Source organism: Limanda limanda, chromosome 18 (genome assembly GCF_963576545.1).
Source record: "Limanda limanda chromosome 18, fLimLim1.1, whole genome shotgun sequence".
NCBI classification, from domain to species: Eukaryota; Metazoa; Chordata; class Actinopteri; order Pleuronectiformes; family Pleuronectidae; genus Limanda; species Limanda limanda.
In genome coordinates this window covers 16,902,383-16,926,045 of record NC_083653.1, presented here as the reverse complement: position 1 = coordinate 16,926,045, position 23,663 = coordinate 16,902,383, and the positions used below count along the sequence as shown (strand labels likewise).

Genomic DNA, 23,663 nt, shown 5'->3' with positions numbered 1-23,663 from the left:
TGGAAACATCAAGAATGAAATAGTGGCTCATGATAACTTAAACTTTAATTATAATATATTGCAAACTTCACAGATGCTGGTAAATAGGTATTGTTACCATTAGATTTAGCCATTTAAGCATATTCCCCAGGTACCAATTTTTAAGTTAAGCTAAGCTTACTGGCTGCAGGCTATACATATTTAGCATACAAATGCAAGACTGCTATCAATCTTTTCCTCAATCTCTTATCAAAAAATTATAAAATTGTATATTCAAACACATTGATCAATTATTTTAGACTTGTGAAAAGAAGGGCTGATCTTTAGATATTGTATCAGATGCATTATAAATTCTTAATTTTTTTCAAATCTTTCGAGATGTCAAGGTCATAAACCAACCAGAGATTAATTTTCTTCCCACCTAGGCATGGATCACAGAGTGTCACACTCAAATTGACATTTAGAGGATATTACCAGCACGTGCCTCAAATTCAGCACAGGGCTACATGCCTCAGCCACTAAACATCTGGCATATTTCCGACTCAGTGAGACAGACAAAATTCTCATTTAGAGCAATTTTCCTCATTGGCCAGGGCTCTGTCCTCTGAGTGCGGGTGAATCGAGGATAGCTGAGCCCTTAATAGTGTGTGGTGTGTGCTCCATGGATCCTTCGAGGACGTTCCAAAGCTCCAAGCGTGAATATTTTAAAACTCCTGATATCAGACCTCAGAAGTCTCATCGAGGAAGCGCTGGAGATCAGGGAGTCCTCTTGATTTACTCCCACACCACCCTACCCCCATGATGAGTCCTCATGGGTACATTGTTTCTTAAGGGGCATGGTCTTCTCTGATATGGTTGAGTTTAGCCCATTAGCTGCAGTGAATGGCATTAATATCTGACATAGCTCAGTGTAATTGTGTCATACGAGTGCAATGAGGACAAGGGCGTTTGCTAGAGTGTTTTTAAGTAGTAGCCCACAGGTGCAGCGGATGACTCTAAGAAGCCCGCCTGGTATTCATTGAGCACAGCCAAAAGCTTATATTACAATTTTGATACAGTCGACTGTCAGAAAAAGCTTAAAATAGTCTTATTTTCTCGTCCTTTTCCTCTCATTCTTGATTTCTCCTCCACTTTATCTTCCCTCTCTCTGTCTTAATCCCTCTCTTACTTCCTCCTTCCAGTTCTGATTTAGCATTTTCCATCAGTTTCTCTTTCCTCACTCCAAACAGTTCTGATTTTACTTTTCTTTTCTTTGTATTTGTCACTTCTGATACTCCTGATACTCGGTCATTATTGTTCATTCCAACTGGACTGTATTTTGAGCTGTGTAATAATGCACCCCTTGTAAAATGAAAACTCTAATGTCTGAACTGGGTTGGTCCTTGCAAGCTGGAGACATGTAGTAGTTAAGGACTTAGACAATGGCATATAACCACCTTTAATATCCATATGATGCTCTCGGTTTGTGCTGCACAGGATGTCATGTCAGAACTCTCTGAATTCAGAATGTACCGCGCAGACGTGAATTAGGGTTCGAGCCTGCTGGGTCATTTTTTGTATTTATGAGTCACAGACCAGCTCTGGTGCAAATGAAAAGCCTACTTTGAAAACTTATTTGCACCATTTCCTGTATATTTCAGTGCCTGAAAATCCCAAAGTTACAAACTGCATTCAGCTTGAAGTCAATTATTTTGGAGCAGATAAGCCACATATTATATATTATGTTATATAAAGTTATTGCCTGTGTATCGTGACCTCTGACACATCTGCTCTCTTCTAGGAAGATGCAGCGTCAGACAAGGAGCTGTGTGGGGCGCTCCGCATCAAGTTGGACAGGATGAAGGATGAGTGTGATAAGCTGGCAGCGCAGCTTTGCACAAAGGACGGGGCACACGCACTTCTCCTCAGAAAGTACAAACTACTCAAAGAGGAAATGGATGATAGAGTAAGGCCTGACCCCTTCGCTGTGTTTTCAGACATGAAAGTAAAACTTGTATCCTATCAATTGTTATGTAGTGGAACATGTATCCCATTGGGTTTTGAAATATGTTACGAAAAACTATACATCGTGCCATCAGCAGCTGCCATGTGCAGGTTTCACATTTTTATCTTAAAGTGTAACTTCATCCCTAGGTCTTGGCTGAAGTGTCTCTCCCTGGAAATTAGAAAAATATCTTTAGACTGCTGTTCGAGGAAAAAAACAAAGTTATCTTTGTTCTCTAGCCACGAGCGGTGACTCCAGTTGCAGCACACGTACATTTGTGACAGAAATGAGGTACGAAGTCGAAGGCTGCTCGCCTCCAGAGCTTCCTGACGGCCTAGACCACAGACGTCCCAAGCCGTTTGAACCGCTGGGACAGGCGCTTGTCTGAGCCAGTGATTCAAAAAGTGTGTGTGTGTGTATGTGAGAGAGGCAGCCGAGGGGCGGGAGAGGATGGAGGAAGTCTCTAAAACGTAGACAATGCTGTGGTTCAGGGGTTTAGTGTCAGCCTTTGAAAGTGAGCACGGCTTTCCAGATTCCCACTCAAGAGTAGTCACTGCGAGCCTGCCTTTTCAAATATATATAAATGTGATGACGTAGAGACTTTCCAAATGTTTTACTCTATGTACACATTGGCCATGGAAGGTCCAAGGCCAAGTTTGAAAGTTTTAAATATTAGGTGGCATGATGAGGTATGTTTAACCCATACATTTACAATTAACAACCAGCACATATGTAATTTTATTATTATTTTTTTTTAAATGTTTAAACAAATCAACAGAACAAAATGACTCACCTGTAACAGGAAGCAAAAAACAAGTGATCGTATAAACCTGAGAATGACTCGAAAGGTTAAGTGGTGCCAAATCAGCACTATTATTAACGGGACTTCATCAATACTTCCCCAGGTGTTATACAACAGCAGATGAAGTACCTCTCTGACGGGTCCCTGATAAGTCGTATTGGCCTCTTTGGGGGCGATCCGTGTATTGATTTGAAATCGGTTGAATGGAGAATAAGGGGCACTTATTAATGTAACGTGGGCGGTTTATTATCCCAGGGACAGGATAACGATCCACGGTCACAGGGGGGCACTGATCAGTTGCCTGTGCCTCCGACTTATAGATTGACTGTGTCCTGCTCGGGAACCTGAAACTATCGACAGTGCCGGCCAGTTTGTGTGAGAGGAAACTGAAGTTGTCTGTCTCTCTTTCTTCGTGTGTATTATTAAATAAACAGTAATAACTTGCAATTGATTTTGTAATGAGCAAACCTGGGTGTGTTTACTCTAGACACCCACAGAAACTCTACTGTAAATACTTGTTTTTATAAGCCAAGTAGTATATCTAAAAATACTTGTTGAATTTGCATCCACTCAGCTCTCTGCCATCGTCCACAGGTCAGGTCAGGTGACCAGAGACGTGCTTCAGAACTGGAGGAGAAGTTGTTGCGGATGGAGGCGGAACAAGAAACTATCCTTACCTCGATGGGGGAGGAGCTAGACACAGCCTGCCGCAGCCTAGCAAGGAATGGTGAAGACAAACTACAGGTATTCAATTTCTTTACATCACATTTTATTCTATTTTATTCAGTGTTTCATGGTTTTTGGCCACTGTGGAGAAAAAGGCCAGCTCACGATCAGCAGTAATGGTTTCGGGTCTGTTCTATTTTTTACGCTCGCTGTGAGCGAATCAAGCCAGAAAACACACTGAAAAATCGATATTAAACGATATAAGTGATATATTATATAAATTATATTAAAAAAAAACGCTTGCAGTTTTGCATGTGTAAGTTGGGGGGGCACCAATCTGAAATCTCGCCTAGGGCTCCCACAATCTCTGATCCACCAAAGTATAAAGTATTTTACGGATCTCAGTGTCCATTCTTCGTTTTGCGTGTTGCCGCCACGATAAAATCAACGTGCACCACATAATGATTGATATTGTTTCTTAATTGGGTGAAATCTTTCTTCATGGCTGCACAATTATTCATTCGCTCAGCACCTCCGGACTCCACTAGTTCTCTTTTCTCTCTCTATCTCACTCTCCCGCTGGTGGTGACACACACATGAGCACGCACACGAACACACATTACCTGGACTGAACAGGACAGTCGATGGTCACTTTGCAAGGCAGTCCTTTGTTACTTGTTGGTTCATTCTTGGCGAATAGTGTGCATTAATACTTTTCTGCTTGGAAAAAAATTGGATTCCTACAGTTTTCCAGTATAATAACGGTTAATGAGAATATGTTTGGGCCAGAGAGCCACAGCTAATAGCTGCATTAAGCTTCAGTTTGGTGTTAAATCTGAGTGGGTATTTCATTTTAATTTGTCATTTCCATAATTAAACTCTTAAGTGGGCAATTTTTTGAGACAGTGAAGTGAAGCCATAGAAGAGAAGGACCAGCAGACAAACTAACCGGAAACTACTTTGTCTGGTGTTGAGTGTCAAACATGTTAAGTGTCTGTAAGCCCCTCTGCTCACCCAGCCAGTCCTCGCCAAATAATATGCAAACTTTCCTTCTATGCAACCCACACACATGCATTTGCATGCATCCTCCACAATATGCTGTGTGTATGTGGTGGGATGAAAGCTGCATCAACTTGACGCCTGTACTGACGATTTAAAGTATGTCTAATTCTGTCTGTCTGTTTCTGTACAGACAGGCAGAATTAGAGTTGCTCTGGCCACTGGTTTTAGAAATGTTTTGCTATTTTGTGTTGTTCCCGAAGATGCAAATCTTCGGGAAGTATAGCATGTTTATGATGTAAAATCATGCTTCAGTTGACTTTCGGTAACTGTGCTACAGTATATTCTAATAAATACTGTGTCCTTGTTTGGACATTGAATCATGTCCTCGCCTGTGGCTATTTAATGGGTGAAAGTTTACTATTCCAACTACTATTCCTTTTAGTGTTGTTTTTGTATACTGGGTGTGTAGTTATGTTGTTCCTAATATTTCTTTTCTCTTGAATAATAGATCTCAAGAAGGCAATTAAATACAAATTTAAATAAGGTCTATAATAAAATGCCTATTATGCACAGTAAAGTTTCTATTGCGCCTTCTGGAAATACGCACGTCTTTTCACTCTAATAAACGCACTGTACACACACACACACAATCACACGCCTGCATACAAACACGTTTAAGCCCCAACTTCGCTTAAAGCTTGTTTTCCTCTGCTGCTCCAGGCTAATGAACCCAGGCAGCTCTTATCTGCCCTTATAGATTTCCCAATCTGGTCCAGCAGTGCAACAGCCAGACATGCGAGCCAACGCCTCGCCTGATCTGTAATCTGTCATGTTGAAAAGAAGTCAAACTTTCTAGCGATTGGCCTAATGGGTGGAATCATTAGCAGTTAAAGGGTGTATTAGGTTTCAATTACCCTGTGATGCTCTTCTTCATTATTTTTCTTTAGAGGCTTTAATGCAAGAAGTTGTAGAGCAGTACAGCACCAGTTTAAAGTTAAACTTATTACGATCCGTGCACTGTCATACAAAAGATTAAGACTGGGAATTTAGTGCATGTTGGTAAATCAGTTAAAAGAAGAAGATTTTGAATTAGTGAAACTACTTTCCACAAGTCAAAGAAGACAAGTGTGGGTTTCAAACCTGTTGGAATGGGCTGTTTGCTTGGACTGGGATAAAGCTGGCTGTAGCTTTCTTTTGGAAACTTTAAAAGTGTCATGCAGGAATTGTAATGGTAAATATCAGTGGCTAGACTTAGCTTGCAGAAATCTGAACTTGGACCACTGCAGCTTTAGTTCAGGTTCAGTAAAGCTCAACTCAATACGCAGAAGCCCAACTGGGGAATCAGTGGTCATTGCCATTGTTGTGAACACGGTTACAGCATCAACCACATACAGACAGACAAAGATTACTGGAATCTTTATATATATTAAATCCATTCATCCCTCCACACATACATACATATTTACATACATAAGAAAACCCACGCACACCCCACACAGAGAGGCACAGGCCGAACTGGGTTCCCACAGTGCCCTCTGCAAGTCGGCAGAGGACTGTAATTATTTAACCTAGTTAGATGATATACATGGCTTTATCCTTTATACAAATCTTTTCTTTGACATGTATTTTTAATGTAAGTGCTTAGCCTTTTTGTACCTCCTCTAAGGATACCTTGCTGTACCTGTCCCTCACTTGTGACCTACTTCCGTTGCACATCTGCTTCTCCTGGGCACAGCTGGCTCTATCAAGTGAACACAATGTAATGGCAGAGATGTGTCTTTGAATCCAGCCTGGGACATTTGTCACTTTATATTGTGTCTCTTTAGAGCTTCCTGTCTCCGTTCTCTTTAGGCTGTTTGAGAAAGTGAAATGCCTCAGTGAAAATACAGTATCTGTCTCCTGTGTCCTCTCCACCTGCTGTTAGGTGTAACATCTCCGCTTTTTGCTTCTCTCTAAACTCTGCTATCTTTACCTTTTTCACAGCGTGAGGTGAAGCAAACAAGCTGTAACCAGAGACACACAGTCACAGATTTACTCTTATTCGGAAAGAGACACATGAACCACAAGAGCACACGTTTAAATTAGCAGTGGCAGAAACTCGGATTTCCCGGCAGTGCTGCTGAAGAAATAGTGGCATTTCTTTCACCTCATCCTCACAGACAACACTTCCAACTCGCAGCCTACTTGCTCGGTTTTCAGCAGTTTCACCTCCTTTTTGTCTGCCACCGCACCAAGCCACCTTTTGAAGGCTCGGGAAAGAATAAAGAGAGTGTGAGCGAGAGGCAGAGAGGCATGTCTTATCCTCCCACACCGCTGCACACTCTGCCATGTGGTTGTACTCTCCCAGAGACGGGAACTTCGGCACAGCAGTACTCCGTTGCTGCTGTACTTTGAGCTGCCTCTGCAACATCTTGGGAAATTTGTTTTTGCTTTGGATCTGGATTTGAGTGACGGGTTTAAAATTTTGCCTGACACCAGAGCAGCGATGATGTGTTTACCATGGCATAGGACAGAAAGGGTCGGCTGATCATGCGTAAACACCTTGCCACAAAGGTGTACTTGAAAAACAGTTGTACTTTTTTGTAAACTTTGTACATGGCTGTGTGCGAGTTTGTGCACTTGCACTGTGTGTGTGTCTGATGATCCCCTGACTTTTCCTGTGGTGCCACCTGCAAGGAAGAATTATCACTTAGTCTGTGAAACACCTCAACATCGACGAGATGGATTGGTACAACATTTTTCAGACATTTCCAGATGATGAATCGTAAATAGTTCTGGTGATCGCCCAAGCTTTTCCTCCCATGCTGGTATGAGGCTCACATTTGTAGTTTTGAAATGTCTTGAATGATTGGATAGATTGTTATAACAATTATGTTATAACCAGTTATTACAATTCAAGATTAATTATTTTAATGTTAAATCACTATTAGGTCAACATTTTAAATTGTTCCCAATACTTCACCCTTTAATTTTAACAAGTGCCAATAAGCAGGTTTCATGATAGTAGGTTAAACTAAAACGAACATTGTTAATTTTACATCTGCATATCTTCAGTATGTTAACATTATCTTTGTGAGAGTGCTGATGTGCTTTTACACTGTGCCTTAAATTATATATATTTTGTGCTCAAACTGTGTCTGTGTCTACACATATATTTAGTTGCTTGGACTTTTTTCTTCTCCTTGCATTCACGCTGTCTCTGTGCATGCGTGCTAAGTTTGCTCTCTGATTTCTCCTTTTCTCTTGGATTTATTTTCTGTCCAAATTCCCCAACCAATAGAACGACACCTGTAGTGTTGACGAATACAATGAATTGTCCAGCCCTGGATCTGCTAGCCTCCTGCTCCACAACTTGTTCGACAACAAACAATCCAACCGCAGACATTTTGCACGTAAGCAGTGAGCTTCAGGAGAGGAACTGACAGAAAATCTGTCCAAGCAACAAAATATCTGAGTGCAAGTGCACAGTTTGAGCAAAAGCAGAGGAAATCCAAGCACAAGCAGGGGCTATTTGAGTGCCAGGGTTTTAATTGAAATCCTTACATAATCTGAATTTAAAATCCATTAGTACTGCTCTCGCACTGAAAGACGCACTCCTTATTTATCTCTGGAAGACCTTATTGACCTTAGGTTAAAAATAAATGATGTTTGTAGTTGGAACATCTTAACATTTTCATCTTTGGCAGAGATGTGCTCCCAACTGAGTGTCATCTAATTATGTGACTGTTTATCTGTGTATCTGTCTGTTTGTCTGAAGAGTGTTTTTTTTTTTTTATGTGTGTGGGTGTGTGTGAGTGTCAGCAGTCATTAGAGGTCAGTTTCTTTTGCAGATACTGACAAGCTTGATTGGGAGGGATGGAACCTACTCACCAAGTTCATTTTTATGACACACATACGCATATATACACGCACACACACACACACACACCCGCAGCCTCCAGTGTTTAGTGTCATATGGTGTTTAACATATACACACACCAATTTAAATTGGCAGAAGTCGTTCCTCACAAACATTTGGGGTTTGACAGGAGGCTGTATTTCTGATTGTTATCTTGTTGTTTGTCCATCCGTTCTTTCCATTTGTTTTTCCTACTTCCATAAAATCCAGACTTAAAATTCTCTTAGATTTGCATTCTTTTGCCATGTAGACATTTTTTGAACAGGATTTTGTATAGCTTACTAACAAAGGCAGATGAGCTCACATTTGCATTGATATTTCTTTTTCTGTTTTAACAGGCAATCTCACAGAAACCTGGATTAGTAAAAGACCCCCATCACTGGCTTGCCGAGTCAAAGGTATGATCATTACATGCAGCCCTGCTGAATTCTTTACACGGGATTTCTGTTAATTATGAATGGTATAATGGAGAGAATAATTAGTTACACCATTATCATGGACACCGTATAGAATATAAATGAAAAACAAAAGCATGAAATGTATTCAATCAATGTTACGCCCTATGCAAACTTAAAAGTACATATTATTGGATTTTTGCCTGTTTAAAATCATTACTGTAGCATATGCTTTATGAAAAAGATGATTTATTGTTGACGTGACCACTTTAACAAGCTGATTACAAAGAAACGCTTGGGTAATTTTCACCTGAGGTTCAGTCGCACGGTATTTGAGCAGTTTCCCTCTCAGCCAGCATCCTAGTAAACTAAGGCTCTTTTGAATTGATGAAATTATGACATGCAGTTTTAATTCAATGCCTTCCTGTCACTGCCTTTCTCTCTTTTGCAATAATAGTTGCTACCTGGCCTCTTTCCAGCAGTAGTCAGGCCCCCTGTTGGTGTTGCAATAGTGCTGTGTACAAAAGAAACATGTAATTACGGCTGTGGCCGTGATGCACGATGCTGTGTTAAAATGTGTTTGCACAATTCATCGTGTTTATCGCCATAATATATATCTCCTGTCAGACGTGCTTTCATAAGACGGCACATTTACAAAACTAAAACAGCAGAGAACATGAGAGATAATTAGCTCCCTGGGTTAAGAGTTTTTATGTTTGTAAAATCTAGGCATGATTTACCGGCTTTCAGAGCACAGTTAGAATCCAGATTTACACGACTATTTTTCTCGGCTGTAACAGCTTGTTGAATGAAATATTGGCACAGCATTAAAACCGAAAGCTGAAAGCTTTGTTTATCATTTGGGGAAAAGCTCATTTATGGGTCAGTAGTTAAGGTCAGAGTGAGTTATTAAGTCTCCAGGACGTGAATGCAGGTTTATGTAATCTATTGAATGTCCCTTAAATGGACCTATATGACTGTGTGTGTGTTTCTGTTCTTAAAAAGAAGGGGAACTTAAATGTGATTCTTTTTTATGAAGCAGTTTAACTTTAAAGGGAAAACAGAATTCCCTCGTGAATTTCCATCTATCTGACAGTTTTGGGGGCTTAATTAAGTTCCTATCTGAAGTCTTTTGCATTGATTAGCATGCAGACTTCAGCATGAGAAAATTAATGGGAGCTCTATATATAAAGAAAATCATTTTTATTATCAGATGGGCCTGAAATGCAGACTCTCTCAAGGTGGAACCTGTGAACTTAAATACTTAAATCAGAGACGTCTCCCTCCCAGTGAATGTAACAACCCATCCAAACTCTTCCTACCACATCTTTTATCAAATACAATCTTAGCTGACTGTGTATTTACTCTAACCAACCAGACAAAGATACGCTGGCTGTGCGAAGAGGTGCGGGAACGTGTCGGAAGAGAACAGCGCCTGAAGAAGCAGCATCAGCAGACCCGGGATCAGTTGAAGGCCCTGACGAAGAGCCGGGACTCGGAACATGATGCTCTCTTGCAGCGACTGGACCAGCAAGAGAAGCTGCTTCACTCCGTGAGCACTGAAAAGAAAGGTACACAAATGGTATTTAATTAGGAAAATAATGTTTTCATGAACTCATAGGCCCTGTTAAGACCTGGTAATAGCTTCCATCCTGAGAGATCCGATCCCAAGTCGACAGCGCTGAATTCATCTGTTCACACCTTTTATTAGAATGCATCCTGATAGGTCTCCTGTGACCTCTTGTTATTGGATCTCACTTCCCCTCTGTATATTCAAATAAACCCATATGTCAGTTGTGTTGTGTAGAAAGATCATAAAAAACGGTTTTCATCCAGTGTGGGTGTTGGCACTGTTTTGACAGTGTTGATGATGGCAGAGAGAAAGAGGTGCTGAACGAATGAATGTGTGAAGCTATGAATTTTGCCAATTTGAGAAAAGTATCAAGCGCTGATATTGTGGCTACAAACAAATCCCCATATGGACACTGAGAAGTGTTTGGTTAAACAGTAGCAGATCGTAATTGTCAGCTGGCTCCTTCATGTGTGTCCCAGGGCTCTTCATGCGATCATACATCCAAAGGATTGTGCCCAAATGCGTCTCAGACCACATCTGAATGTGGTCTAAGTGATCTGATCTCAGGACACATTGTGATCGGGTCACCCAGGACTGATGGTAATACCTGCTCTGACTCTGAACTGGGTCATAGGAAGCATGATTTGGTTGTGTGTATGTGTCAGGTGTTTTTTTTTTTCATGGTACTATCGTCATCAGAGCAAGTCAGTGAGTCACATACCCACGCTCTTACAATCTGTCACACAGCAACATCAGATGAGACTTAGCAGGCTCCAGTCTTAAATAGGCAGCTAATACCAGACTGAAAAACAACTTTGGATGAGAAATCCTTTGGCTTCACTGTCTGTTGAATTAATGATTGTTAAATGGTCTGAATATTTTCCATAGCAAGCTCCTAATGAAAATGTTGTTTCCTCACTATCTCCTTGGACCTCGGTTTTTCAGTCAGGGGGTTTGTCCGTCTCCCACAGTTTTAACGTCCAAAGTTGAGTCAGTTCAATCCAGTTCAAACGACAAAAAACAGATGCAACAAAAATAATCTGTTGAGAGTTTCACTGCTAATCTTTATAAACCAACAACTCAGTGAATCTCAGTAAACAGAAAGAGATGCGTCCGTGTTGCTACAACAACAGCGTTCATATATACAACATGTACAGAGCCAAATGTTTGAGAAAGCATCTTAATGTGCATGAAATTTGGAACTTCTTTGGGAAATGAGCTTGTTTTTCCTGTTTAGAGTCCAATTTCTGACTGAATCTCTTCTCATGGGCTGGAAGCTGTTTTTAGCACGCCTCTGAACAACTCATGGAAATTGGTCTCAATTTTTGCTGCATTAACAGAGAGAAAGAAAGTTAAAAGTAACACAGAGACAATAGAGGGAGTCATAGTTGGAGGAGAGACGAGAGAAGGAAAAACAATCAGCTGCTCGTTATTTCACTGTGTGTCTTTGACTACAGTGGTGAGACATTGCACTGTAGGCAATCTAATGATACAGCCTCATCTCCAGACCCTTTCTGGATACAGCAGTTGAGCCAGTTTACCATTTGACAGAAGTTTCCTTGTCTGTCTTCTGTGCAGGCGGAATCACTGATATGGCTCTCTCAGTAAATAGACCTATGAATAATCTGTGTGACACAGCAGCCGCGAGATCTGGTTATCTGAATTAAAGGCGTGGGAATTAAGATTTTATCACCGTTTTTAATATGACTTCCCCGCAGTGTTGCTGCTCGCTGATTCACTTGTTGTGTTACTGCAGACCCACACAAGACTTCCCAATCCCTGCCGTGCATGAACAGTCACAGTATGAGGAGCAGTAATGACACTACGCCTTTACAACTACGCAGTTTGGCAAATTTACCCATCAGAACGGATTGTTTTGTTCTCAGCTCTACAATTTTTTTGCATGGGAAGTGCTTCCTTATAAAATGTATAGAAAAACAAATACCATTAATTTAATGAATAGAGATTTTGATTATCAGCCATAATATTGTAACGATCAAAAGTATACTTACCACAAGCTATGCGATTGTTTTATGCTGTATGTAGAAGCCACAAGTCTGAATGAAACCAACGATGTCTCGATAAAAACAAGCAATGTCTTTGCTTTGTGGATCTGGCTGTTACCATGGAGATGTTTACCAGTGAAAAATCATGTTCGGCCTCGATAGAATTGTTGAATGTTACTACACTAGATTACTCTTAAGAGGAAAAGCTGTTCATACATACAAGATACAAACTACAATTTATTGCCAAACTCTTTTAACATAAAGCAGAATCGTTGTTTGATCATTCATCATTGGGATGTGTAGCGTCTTCCTTCTAGCATCATAGGACCAACCATAGGTTTTTCAGTAGGCTATAGATGTGACTGGGTTTAAATCTGAGATTAGTACTTTGGCAGCAGCAGCAGCAGACCACCACCACATCACCTCTCTTCTGCTCACTAGAAGCAACGGCTTGAGACACCGGAGGTTTTTTTTCAAGTGTTTCCATCAAGTAGGTTTGCCAGTGTAGTGAGATGTATATGTGTTTACATGCACACACGCTTGATGAGGAGGAGATTCAGTCGTCCCCAGGTAATTGGATATTGAACTAGAGAATTCATTACCAGACATTGGGGGCGAGGCAGTCAGAAGTGCAATTTTAGCAATACCTCTGCAGGAGGTTTATAGACCGTTAGGCCTTAATGCTTTCAAATGAGATGATTGGATTACTCTGTACAGGTATGTGTCAGTGGAGAGCTTCTCACATTATGATAAAGATACGTTTGATGTTCAGTTCTCAGTAGATATTGGTTACTCGACTTCATGAATGGACTTCGCAAACCACTAATTGTGAATATAATATTCAATTAAAACTCAGAGAGGGTCCAGTTGGAAAAGAAATTCCTCAAGCAAAGGTCCGGTGCATCATAATGTCTAACAAGCATTATGATTCAGGGCAATATATATGGAAGAATTAGACGTGTCAACAGAAATTTGATAAAAAAAAAAAAAAAGATTTAAGAAGATAATTGAATATATTTTTCGTTCTTTTTGTTTGTTGTTCTAATTCCCCCCTCACAGTCTCAAGCAATTTTCTAACAATTTAAGCTCACTTTAAGAGTTGAACAGCTTTATCACCTGCTTTTCTCTTCTCTTCTGTTCCTCTTATATCTCACTGCTCTAGTTAGCTCTAGCTTGCTTCAAGTTTCAAGAGTTTATTGTCACATGCACAACGATTACATTAAGCAGTCGCTTGCAATGAAATGCTTGGGTCACAGGCTATCGTATGGCAATGCTCAGAATGTTACAAGCAGACAAAAAAATAAAATAAGATCAAATAGAATATACAAATGTAAATAGAAATAAAATATACATATCTAAAATATATATATACACCTGAAGAAAACAATAGTGCAAGTGTGTGCAATAGTGCAAAATGCAATGGTGCAAATATGCTCAAGACTTTGAATTCTCACTGGAATGGTGTAGGGTTGTGTACAATTTCTGCTTTTAACAATCACATAAGGCATCTCTCACAAATGAGATATAAATGGACTGTAGCTAGATAAAGCTTCTCTGGTCGTGTCGACGACTCAAAGGGCTTTACAGTACAAGTCATAGTCATCAGTTCACGCACACATTCATACAGTGGTTCAATACAGATCACGTTCTTCCATCACATACCATTCACACACTGCCAGCAGGGCCGTCAGGGGAAATCTACAGTTCAGTGTCTTGCTTGGAATGCAGCCTTTGATCAAACCACCTTCTGGTTTAGTGGATGACCCTCCCTACCTCCTGAGCCCTCCGAAAAAAACCTCACATGCTGTTTTTGAACTGAACTCTGATCGCGTTGCTCGTCGGAGTTCACTGATTTGATTGGCTGAGGGGCATCGTGTGAGATGATTCACAGTACATGCGAGTGGTCTGTGAGTTTCAGGGGCCGCTACATCACAGCTGTAGCACAAGACTGACCAGATCTGTCAAAATTGGACAATTCTTGATTACTTATAGTTTATAGGTCCAGATAGGACTTTGATAGAGTCTTTGTCTGGATCTGAACCACAGTTTTCCCATTAGTGATCAAATCACTGTTCCCTAAAGCCCAAGATGAGGTTGATGAGGTGAAATGGCCGTTACAAGAACACTTGAAACCCCAAACTATCACTTTACTATCTCCACCACTGTCACTCAGGTCAAAGGAGAACAGCAAGATCTCACATTGGAAAATCTTTAACGTCTGTTGAATGAGTGACTGTTCTATAATTGTGTTGCTTTAACATAAGTTACATATTACACACACATAAATATTAAAAGTAGACATGACACTTTGCCAGAGATGGAACATATTTTCAAAAGTCTAAATATAGCCACCAATACATTCCGATCATTTAACATATGCATTGGTTTATTAACATATCACTTACCCTACTTTTTAATTGGTTTACTTCATCGTCAGCAACCTCTTTTCTTACACAGTTCTCTCATTTCAGAGCTGTTGGAGAGGAGTCGCAGGAAGGAGGAGGAAATGAGGAGCCTTGAGGTCAGACTCATTTGTCTCAACTAATCCATTTGTCTGCATTTGTTAACCTGCACTTTAGGTCGTAGATTTTTTTTATTATGTGGCCTAATTTCAACGGCACAACAGCTGGTTCTGTTTTCCTTTGCACACCATTTTGGCTCCAAATTCTTTTTCTCCTTTGCATATCCATTTGGTTGTTTTTGAGTAACTGCCGGCCTTCAGTCATCTGAGTTCTGTGATACGCTGCTACAAACAGCAGCACACAGCCGTGGGCCTGACAGACTCCCTGCAGCCTTGCTTGAACAAGTAGCTAATTACTGCAGACACGAGGCCTCGGAGGGTAAAAGCCACCAGAGGCATCGTCTCTGTCTTTCAGAACTGCAGCATCTACACTTGGCCGGCCACCAATTCACCTAGTCTGCAGCGGACTGGCCCCCAGCGTCTCAGTGTCCCTTTACTCGAACATTAAACAGCAAAACAAATGCACACACGCACATACACACACACGCACTTAAATGTCTGCTAAGCAATCGGAGTTTCCAATTGGGCTTCTCAGCCTGCTTGAGCGTGCGCATATTTGTGTGGATTGGATCGCAGGGCCCCATCTGTGGCTGCACAATGGCACCTGCCAGAGCTTGTGTGTAATTAATCAGCCCTCTTAGACCAAGCCGAGCTTTTAATTATGAAGGATGAGGAGAGAGAGATGTAGCGAGGGAAGACAGATATCGAGGGATTCAGACGAGTTTGGAAACAAACAAACAGTTGGGGGGTGGGGCAGAGGAAAAGAAAGTACCCTTGTTACAAAGCATCAACACATTACAGGCAAAAGAGGTTGAGGCAGCCGGTTGGGGGAGGGAGTGCAGGTGTGCGTTTGAGTGGCAGATAAGAGGCATAGCATCACTTATGTATCGTGGGAGAGGGAACATCAGTCAGGTGCTGGATGAGCGGCGAGAGCAGTTTGTCTTTGTGGATGCGTGTGTCAGTGATTGTGTTAAGAAGCCTGTTGTGTGCTCCAGACTCTCACCGGCCCGTGCATTTCCTCTCCCTTGTTACCCATTCGTTGGAACACTATTCCTCTCCGCTGTCACTTTTCTCCCACACACACACTAAGCTGGGTTCCTCTCTGCTAATCCACCATTTTGAGCAGTTACCCGGACTCACTGTCTTGCAACAAGTATGAGCTCGTTTTGTTAGCATCGGGTCTTTCTTTGATTGTATTTGCATACAAAGTGATATCAATGTGTTTGTGTCTTTTTACAGGACCGTATTTTGGACGTAGAGATGGTAAGATTTAATTGTTTGGAAAGAAAAACTGCTGGGGAAGATAGGTGGAAAAGAGGGGAGAGAAGAGAGAGAGATATAGGGGAAGAGCTGAGAGAGACCAGGAACAGTTGTCTGGTAGAATGAAAACAATAAGAGTGGTAATTATGGATGTAAAGATGTTATTAATGATAGCAGCTAAATCAGAATCAGAATTCTTTTAATTGCCAAGTATATTTGCACATACAGGAAATTGCCTTGGTGTGGTTGGTGCACTCTACATAAATAACAATCAGACATTAAACAACAATATATATATATATATATAAATATATATAAAACACTGTGGTATTTTTAGGAGCAAGGAATTTTAGGGAGTGTCCTAAACTACTAGAGCAGATATTCTAAGTCATGTTGGCTTTCAGTCTGATTTAATGAAGCTGTGTCAGCATGTTGACCTAAAGCTGTTTGTTAAGCAGCAAACACAGGACGCTGCACAGCACAGGCTTGGAAATGATAGCTTGAGTCAAGACTTAGACCTCTGTTAATCATCATAACTCTTACTGACAGAGTTAAGAAAGGAGCTGGACTGATAATACAGTATTGACCACACCGTCCGAACGGTTAATGTCCACCACTAACATCCTTAATCAGCTATTACATGTCAGCCCCAAATCACTCAGCGCAACTGAAAGGTTATATTGATCCAGGTGCTTTTTATTCCCCTGGAAAATAAATAAATGAAGCTGTCTAACGCATGCTGTCTATCAATCACAATTATACGTTGCGCTTGACCACTTCAATCCTTAATTAGCCATTGTGAGTAAGAGGAGGAAATGGCTCAGACCGCCATCAAGTCAAATCATTTCTGCTTACCACAACTACAAAGCGACAGCACGTATCGACCCGTCCTGCTCTCAGGCTGAGAGGTGGGCATCCACCAGTATGTGCTGTATGTAAGTGTGCCATTCAGTGCAGCAATCAGCATAACGCCTCCTAACAACTAGGTTCTTTGACGCTTAAATGCTCCATGTGAATGGGAATGTGAAGCCTATTGGAACTTACAGTGGAGAGATGAATAGAATGGAGCCATTTGTCCATCCAACATCTCGCTGATTGCGTTTTAACAAAATTAACGAGACACTATGACATCATCTCTGTCACTGAGATGCCTCCAGCGCACCACTGGGTAGTATCATCTTTATCTCCATTCACTTTGAGGCGTTAAAGAAAAGGGAAACAGGGAGATGTTATAGGGAATTGAGAGGATACTTCAGTATTTATTTATCCATGTATCATCCTCCATTTACTGTTGTAGTGTCTGGGGCCTTCTGCTTCTCACCTACATAGTCATTTTTAATCTAATTATGTTTGATTTCTTTTTAATTAAGATAATTCACGGCATTTATATTGATAAACATTAAAACATTATCTAGGGCCTATGTTCCACAATCTCATGCTTTAAATATTGTTTTCTTTCAAGTGAAAAATAATCTCTAGATTTTGGGACAAGTACATACATTGTATAGATTTCTCTGATAATATAAATTCAAATGAAATCAAATTACTTGATATAAAGATCATACAAATCATCACCTAGTATTGTGTGAAATAATAATTTCTTTATGTATCATTTCCAGAACACAAGAATAGCCCTCGACCACCTGGAGTCAATTCCTGAAAAACAATGTCTGATGGACAACTTCAAAGATTTAGAGGTGGGTTCACTGGTACCATCTCTTATTGATTTTATATGCTTTCACATCAACTCTATTTTCTTCCCTTTAAATCACCAACCTCAGGTAGAGTAAAACATGAAATCTGTGGAACCAGAGGAACAGACTTTGAAAGGATACTCTGACACATTTTCCTATAATTTGAGTATTGTTCTTTCAATATTAGACGGTTAAGACTTTGTTTAGGTCTGTTGTGTTTTGCGTCTGGTGGGTTATGATGACAGTCTCCATTTTGTGCCTTCAGGAGTCACAGCGGCAGAGGGACATGGTCGAGCAGCGATACACCAAATACAAAGAGATCGTCTGGGACCTGCAGCACCAGCTGGACGAGTCCAAACGCCAAATCCAAGAGTACAGAGTACGACACAAACACACACACAGACACGCCCAAGCAGACAACCAGCTCTATAATGCCTAACAAGAGCTCGTACTCGCACACAACAACCTACACAACAAATCCAAGAGTACAGAGTACGACACAAACACACACACGCCCACGCAGACAACCAGCTCTATAATGCCTAACAAGAGCTTGTACTCGCACACAACAACCTACACCTTTTTCCATTTCAGTCCCTAATTGCACAGCTTTGTTCAAACAGCAGCCGTTTGGTCGAGGACATCCTGTTGTCGGGAGCCATTTGTGAGTCTAGGTCGCCCACACTGGAGCCAATGTGTGTACCGCACCTAATATACAACTATACGAATAAATGACTGACTTCACACGCTGGATGGACAGAGTGAGACAAGCCGGAGAAGTGGCACAAACATAGAGTCGAACAAAAGATGAATTTCACCAGTCACTCTTAATCCCCGCAGTCATCTACTGTGCTATAGAGCAGTCAAGGGAGACATCGAGGCATCATTGCTGACAGCTGCCATTAGCAGTATGCAACCTTCCCCGAAACAGCCATACACTCACTTTTTAAATGGTTTTAATCTGCCAGATTACCCTGTTGGTTTGCCAAATGACTCCCGCGTCGAATCGTAAGTGACGATTGCATTAGCTTAATAGCTGTTGCCCACCCGGGGTTTGTTTAAGGAAAAACGATGGATTGAATCTCTTTAAGAGACTTACATCTTGATGAGACTCAGCAACGCAAACAACAACAAACAGCCCAACACATACAATAGTGGTTCTCTGTTTGAATTTTAAAAGCTCTATTCAAACTATCGGGGTTGATTATTTTCCTGGAAATCACAGGACATCTGTGATGTTGATGATCTAAATACACAATATTAAAGAAATCTGTCACATGTGTCAAAATGTCAGCAGTCACTTGGCGAGGGCTGCAACAGAATCACAAAATATTTAGAGATATCTGCTCAGACTGGGACACATTAACCTGCATGTTTACAAGCAAATCAATGTCTGTACGAGAAGCTTTTATCATACAAGGTCGCAGCCACTTCACAAATCACTCTCCTCAACCGAACATTAATCTGCGGAACACTTATGATGTCCAAACACCCTTTTTGGGGATGACAAGATTTGTCCCACAACTCTGATTTTACAGTACATTGAATGTGTGTGGTGTGTGCTCTGTGAAGTGCAGTACCATAAAAACATCTCTGATATAGATAGAGGTGTCAACACCTGGGGATATAGTGTGGAAACAGTAACTGAATTCCACCAAATTGGTTGTTTATCTCAGTTTACCTGCATCTCCACTTGTGTGTGTGTGTGTATGTATGTGTGTTTGTGTTAAACGTAGCTGGGCAATGTGCATGCGATTGTGGATCAAAGCCTTGTCTGGTTATGCAGGAGGGAGCTGTCTTTGAACCTGAGGCCACAAAAGGAGCTCATGGTTTTAGTTTCTTGTGAATATCTCAAAGTGGAAACCAGTAGAGAGTGTTGACCTGGTGTAACCCCCCTGACCTCACCATTAGAGCTCCAACGCTCAATGTAGAGAAACACACCTATAAACACCAGTGACATATTTACAATGGATATTCAACATTGTGAAATTAAAGGTCCAGTGTGTAAGATTTAGGTGAAAGGGATCTATTGACAGAATTTGAATATAAAATAATCCTAGTGATGTTTTCACTGTGTGTTTCATCTAAATTGTCTCTTCCTAGATTTCCACAATAAACATTGGTAAAGATCTGAACTAATAAGCACTGGTATAGCTGTGGGAAAGGGCTTGTTTCAAGCATTTCCAAATTATTAACATTTGGAGCTGATCAGTCAGTCAAGTTCAACAAAAAAAGGATCCAACACACATTGACCACCATTCACCTTGATAAGTTTGCTCTACTCCATTACATATTTAGCTTTTTTGTAACTTGCATCACAGCCTTGCAGCTCTGCTATAGTGTGGTTGTCTGTCTGTTGTTGTTGTTTAGTCTTGTCTCTGTGTCCACCTGTCTTCCAGGACGAGAAGCTGGACGTCACGTCCAGGAGCCTGAAACTTGCTGCTCTTTCTTCCAGCATCAAAGGCCCTGGCACATTCCTCAGCAGCTCCCGGAGGTCTGACTCTCTGTGTGAGTATTTCTGTATTGAAGCTGCTAAACCTGTGTTCTGACAGCTTGTCTACCAGGTGGTCTACCATGGTTTTGTGCATTGCTTGATAAGTTGAAAAATGTATTGTTAAATGGTTTGTACTGGAAACGGTAATGGCGAAAGTTAAGCAGCGGTTTTAGTCGGGTAAGTATGTTCCTGCAGCTCACATTATATTATCAAAGCTTAAACTGGGAAATTCTGTACATAACAATACGAGATATATTTCACCATGGTACACACAACGCAACTTATTAAACCTTCCGTTAATTTTGTGTGCGTGCGTGTGCGTCACTGCCTCAGAATTGTAGTTCTTCTTCACTTAGCAGCTTACAGATTTTTGCACAGTGTACTTCCTGTGCCTTTGTGTCTGTTTGACCTCTAAGAATGACGGTGTCCCGACATATTGACAGCTGTTTGACACCAGTGTTAACAGACAGTACAGTTGTCATACATATTCACGACGACTGTAGCAGCAACAGTTAGATGTAGAAGATTGATAGCATGGACTGTTTTACTTCTGCAGTTGAGTTTCAGACTGGATGATTGACACGCTGGGGGATGTAATGTTCTTTCTCTCTTTTCTTTCGGCTTCCTTCCACCGTCCCCTCTCTGTTGCAGCTCCTAAAAAACGCCTGACCAGTTCGGACCTGGGCGACTCTGTAGTCAACGGGGCCAAACCACTCACAGATTAGCTCAACCTCAAGTGATCCTTTATCTCTACTTGTTGGAACGTGGACACACAGCGACGCGCACAGCTGGCTGCACCTGTCCAGTGCTCATCCAGAACCGACCGGACCGGACCCTTATCCTCCTCGACTCCCTCAAGCAGGCGAATGCTGAAGGTGCTCGAGAGCAGAGGAGCGACAAAGAGATTTCACACACACTTTGAAGAAGGACATATTTTTGCACACTGTAAAAGAGGAACTACTATCACGTGTTTTTTTATTTATAAGACCCTGAGGTGAAGTTATTTATTGGGTTTCAACCAAAATCATTTCACTGTTACATTCTATTTTACAACCTTTTTAACTCAACGGCTTTTTAAAATCTTGTAAACCAAACTGTACTCCTCTTATTATGTGTTTATGCTCAAACGATTTGGACACAGTTAAGGCCTTTGCACACAAAATGCATATTTTTCTATTTGCATATTACTAATATTTTTGTACCCTTTCCGAAACTTCGAAGACTCGATGCAAGTTTCCACATTTCAATTTCTCAGAGGTTTTGCTTCTCTTATTAACAAATCTAACCAATCAGGATCAATTTGTTGACAGTGTCATATTTTGAAGCAGTAGAAAAAGAACAGCAACTTCCTCCTCAGTCAGATGTCAATTTATTTAATATAATTGACTTGAGCCACTGCTCACAGTTATTTTTGTCTTTTAAAGGAGTTGTAGAGTGGCCGTTCTAAACCTGCCTGTTTAGAATGGGCTGTTTGCTTGGTCTGTGGTGATGCTGGTTTTCTCTCTAGGACTGTTAAAGTGACAAAGAGAGTTGAACTTATCATGTGTCCAAATAGCACCAAATTTGACACGGCCCTTCCTTTGGACCTTGAGAACACACGTGCCTAGTGTAAAGGCGATGAGCCACAGACAGACAGATTTCTGGAGTTAGACAGATATGAGAATGTAGCTGACTTGAAGCCAAGATCAAGAAACAAGTGACTCAGCTCCTGTGGAAGAAAGTGAAAGGGCCAAATGTGCACAGCAGGGACTTTTTACCAATATACTTACAATTAAAAAGTTTTAATAAACATCTCTGCATCAGCTTCTCTTCAAACTGTGCAATGGACGTCAGGAAATGTTTCCTGCTGTAAAAGAACATCAGGTGAAATCAGCACCTGTGCTTCATCGCTTGATGTTGATCCCATCTTGCATATATTTTGGTTGATATATCATCTCTTGCTTAATCTTAATCAGGCGCGTTGAAGTTCATCTAAATATTATTTGCTGTCTGCGTCTCAGTTAATGTGCAAAGGCCGTAACTCTGCACAAACAGAACTCTGGTGCCTTTGAAAGAATATGCAGTGTTTTTTTAACACCAACATTCTGACTTGTCTCTATCATGAAAATGTGACAAATCTTGTTTTTTACCACGTTTTTTAATGTATTGATGAATTTTTTTGTTTTGTTTTGTTACCTGCAGTATATATACACATGGATGTCTATTTTACATGAAATGCAAAATAAGTATATGCACTATGAATAAATCCCCATGCAACTACCTCTCTGTTTTTGGCTGTTGTTATAAGCACACTTGATGTCCCCTCCATTTCAGAGTGAAGTGTTTGCTTTGAAACAGCCGAGAAACTCCAGCTATTCCCACTGGTGTATCTTCAGCATTTCTTCTTAAATCCGGCATCAGAGAGAACAACCTTAAGCCACACCAGAGAGAAACGTCCTTTTAATTTGCTGCCTGACTTCAGTGGGGTAAACACAGCACCTGCCGTGTAAACATTTCTTTAACTTGTACATAGTCTCGAGCAGAATGCTTGGAGACCCGGTGCAGCTCTTCAGAAAGGTAAGGTTGCACAGTGTTAAAGAGACAAAACAAAGATCCTAACATCACTGAACACGCTGGTGGATGTTGAGCACAGACAGAGACAGAGCAGAGTAAAATGTTACAAACAACTGAGGTAAATAACATTCAAATGGAGCCTACAGAGAAATTAAACTTTCAACTATATCCAAAGGTCAAAAAGCTTTTTATTTTATTTATTCACTACCAATCAGTTGATAAAATGAATTAATGTAAATGAAAAATAGAAAGGATAACATTTACTTGATTGTTTTATTTTCCCTTTTATTTATCTCTCTACATTTATTTATTGGCTGTTTTCCCAGAGTAAACATTGCTATTTCATTTTTTATTTCACATTAGACCTGGAGGCAAATTGTGATTTGTGAATATGGTTTATACAAATGCAATTTGATTGATTTTCCTCCCACATTTCCAGTTTATCAATGATTTAATGAAACACTTGGAGATAAGTGTCTCCCTGTTTGCTCAGAGCAGTGACTGGTCCAGGGTCTGTGGGTTTGAAACATCAGTTGTGCGATTGCTAGTTTAACAAAACACTGGTGATGAAGCTCGTACACTTGTATCATCCCAACTGAGCCAACTTCACTCACAAATTTACCAGCCAGCGCGAACACAATAATCATCCTTTGCTGTTCTCTATTTCTTATTAAATAAATCAGAAACAAACATATAAAACATATAATTACATGTAATCAATGAAAAACAAATTATTAAATATAATGTTGGATTTGCATTCACTGCCCTGTTTTTTCATTTTTTGATAATGATTTTTTCGTACTCTGTTGTATGCAGTACTTATGTAATAATATATT

The 23,663-nt window shown here is 40.6% G+C and overlaps 1 protein-coding gene across 1 annotated transcript in view; it reads left to right on the top strand.

The window, feature by feature from the left end:
* LOC133024752 (centrosomal protein of 128 kDa-like) overlaps positions 1-21,302 on the top strand; it is a 36,204-nt gene extending 14,902 nt beyond the window's left edge. The window contains exons 16-26 of the mRNA XM_061091923.1: positions 1,760-1,924; positions 3,360-3,509; positions 8,670-8,729; positions 10,105-10,297; positions 14,777-14,826; positions 16,066-16,089; positions 17,706-17,783; positions 18,046-18,159; positions 20,180-20,274; positions 20,718-20,719; positions 20,926-21,302. Of these exons, the coding sequence (XP_060947906.1) occupies positions 1,760-1,924; positions 3,360-3,509; positions 8,670-8,729; positions 10,105-10,297; positions 14,777-14,826; positions 16,066-16,089; positions 17,706-17,783; positions 18,046-18,159; positions 20,180-20,274; positions 20,718-20,719; positions 20,926-20,999 (1,005 nt within the window). The 3' untranslated portion in view covers positions 21,000-21,302. The remainder of the gene's footprint in view (positions 1-1,759; positions 1,925-3,359; positions 3,510-8,669; positions 8,730-10,104; positions 10,298-14,776; positions 14,827-16,065; positions 16,090-17,705; positions 17,784-18,045; positions 18,160-20,179; positions 20,275-20,717; positions 20,720-20,925) is intronic.
* The last annotated feature ends 2,361 nt before the right edge of the window (positions 21,303-23,663 follow it).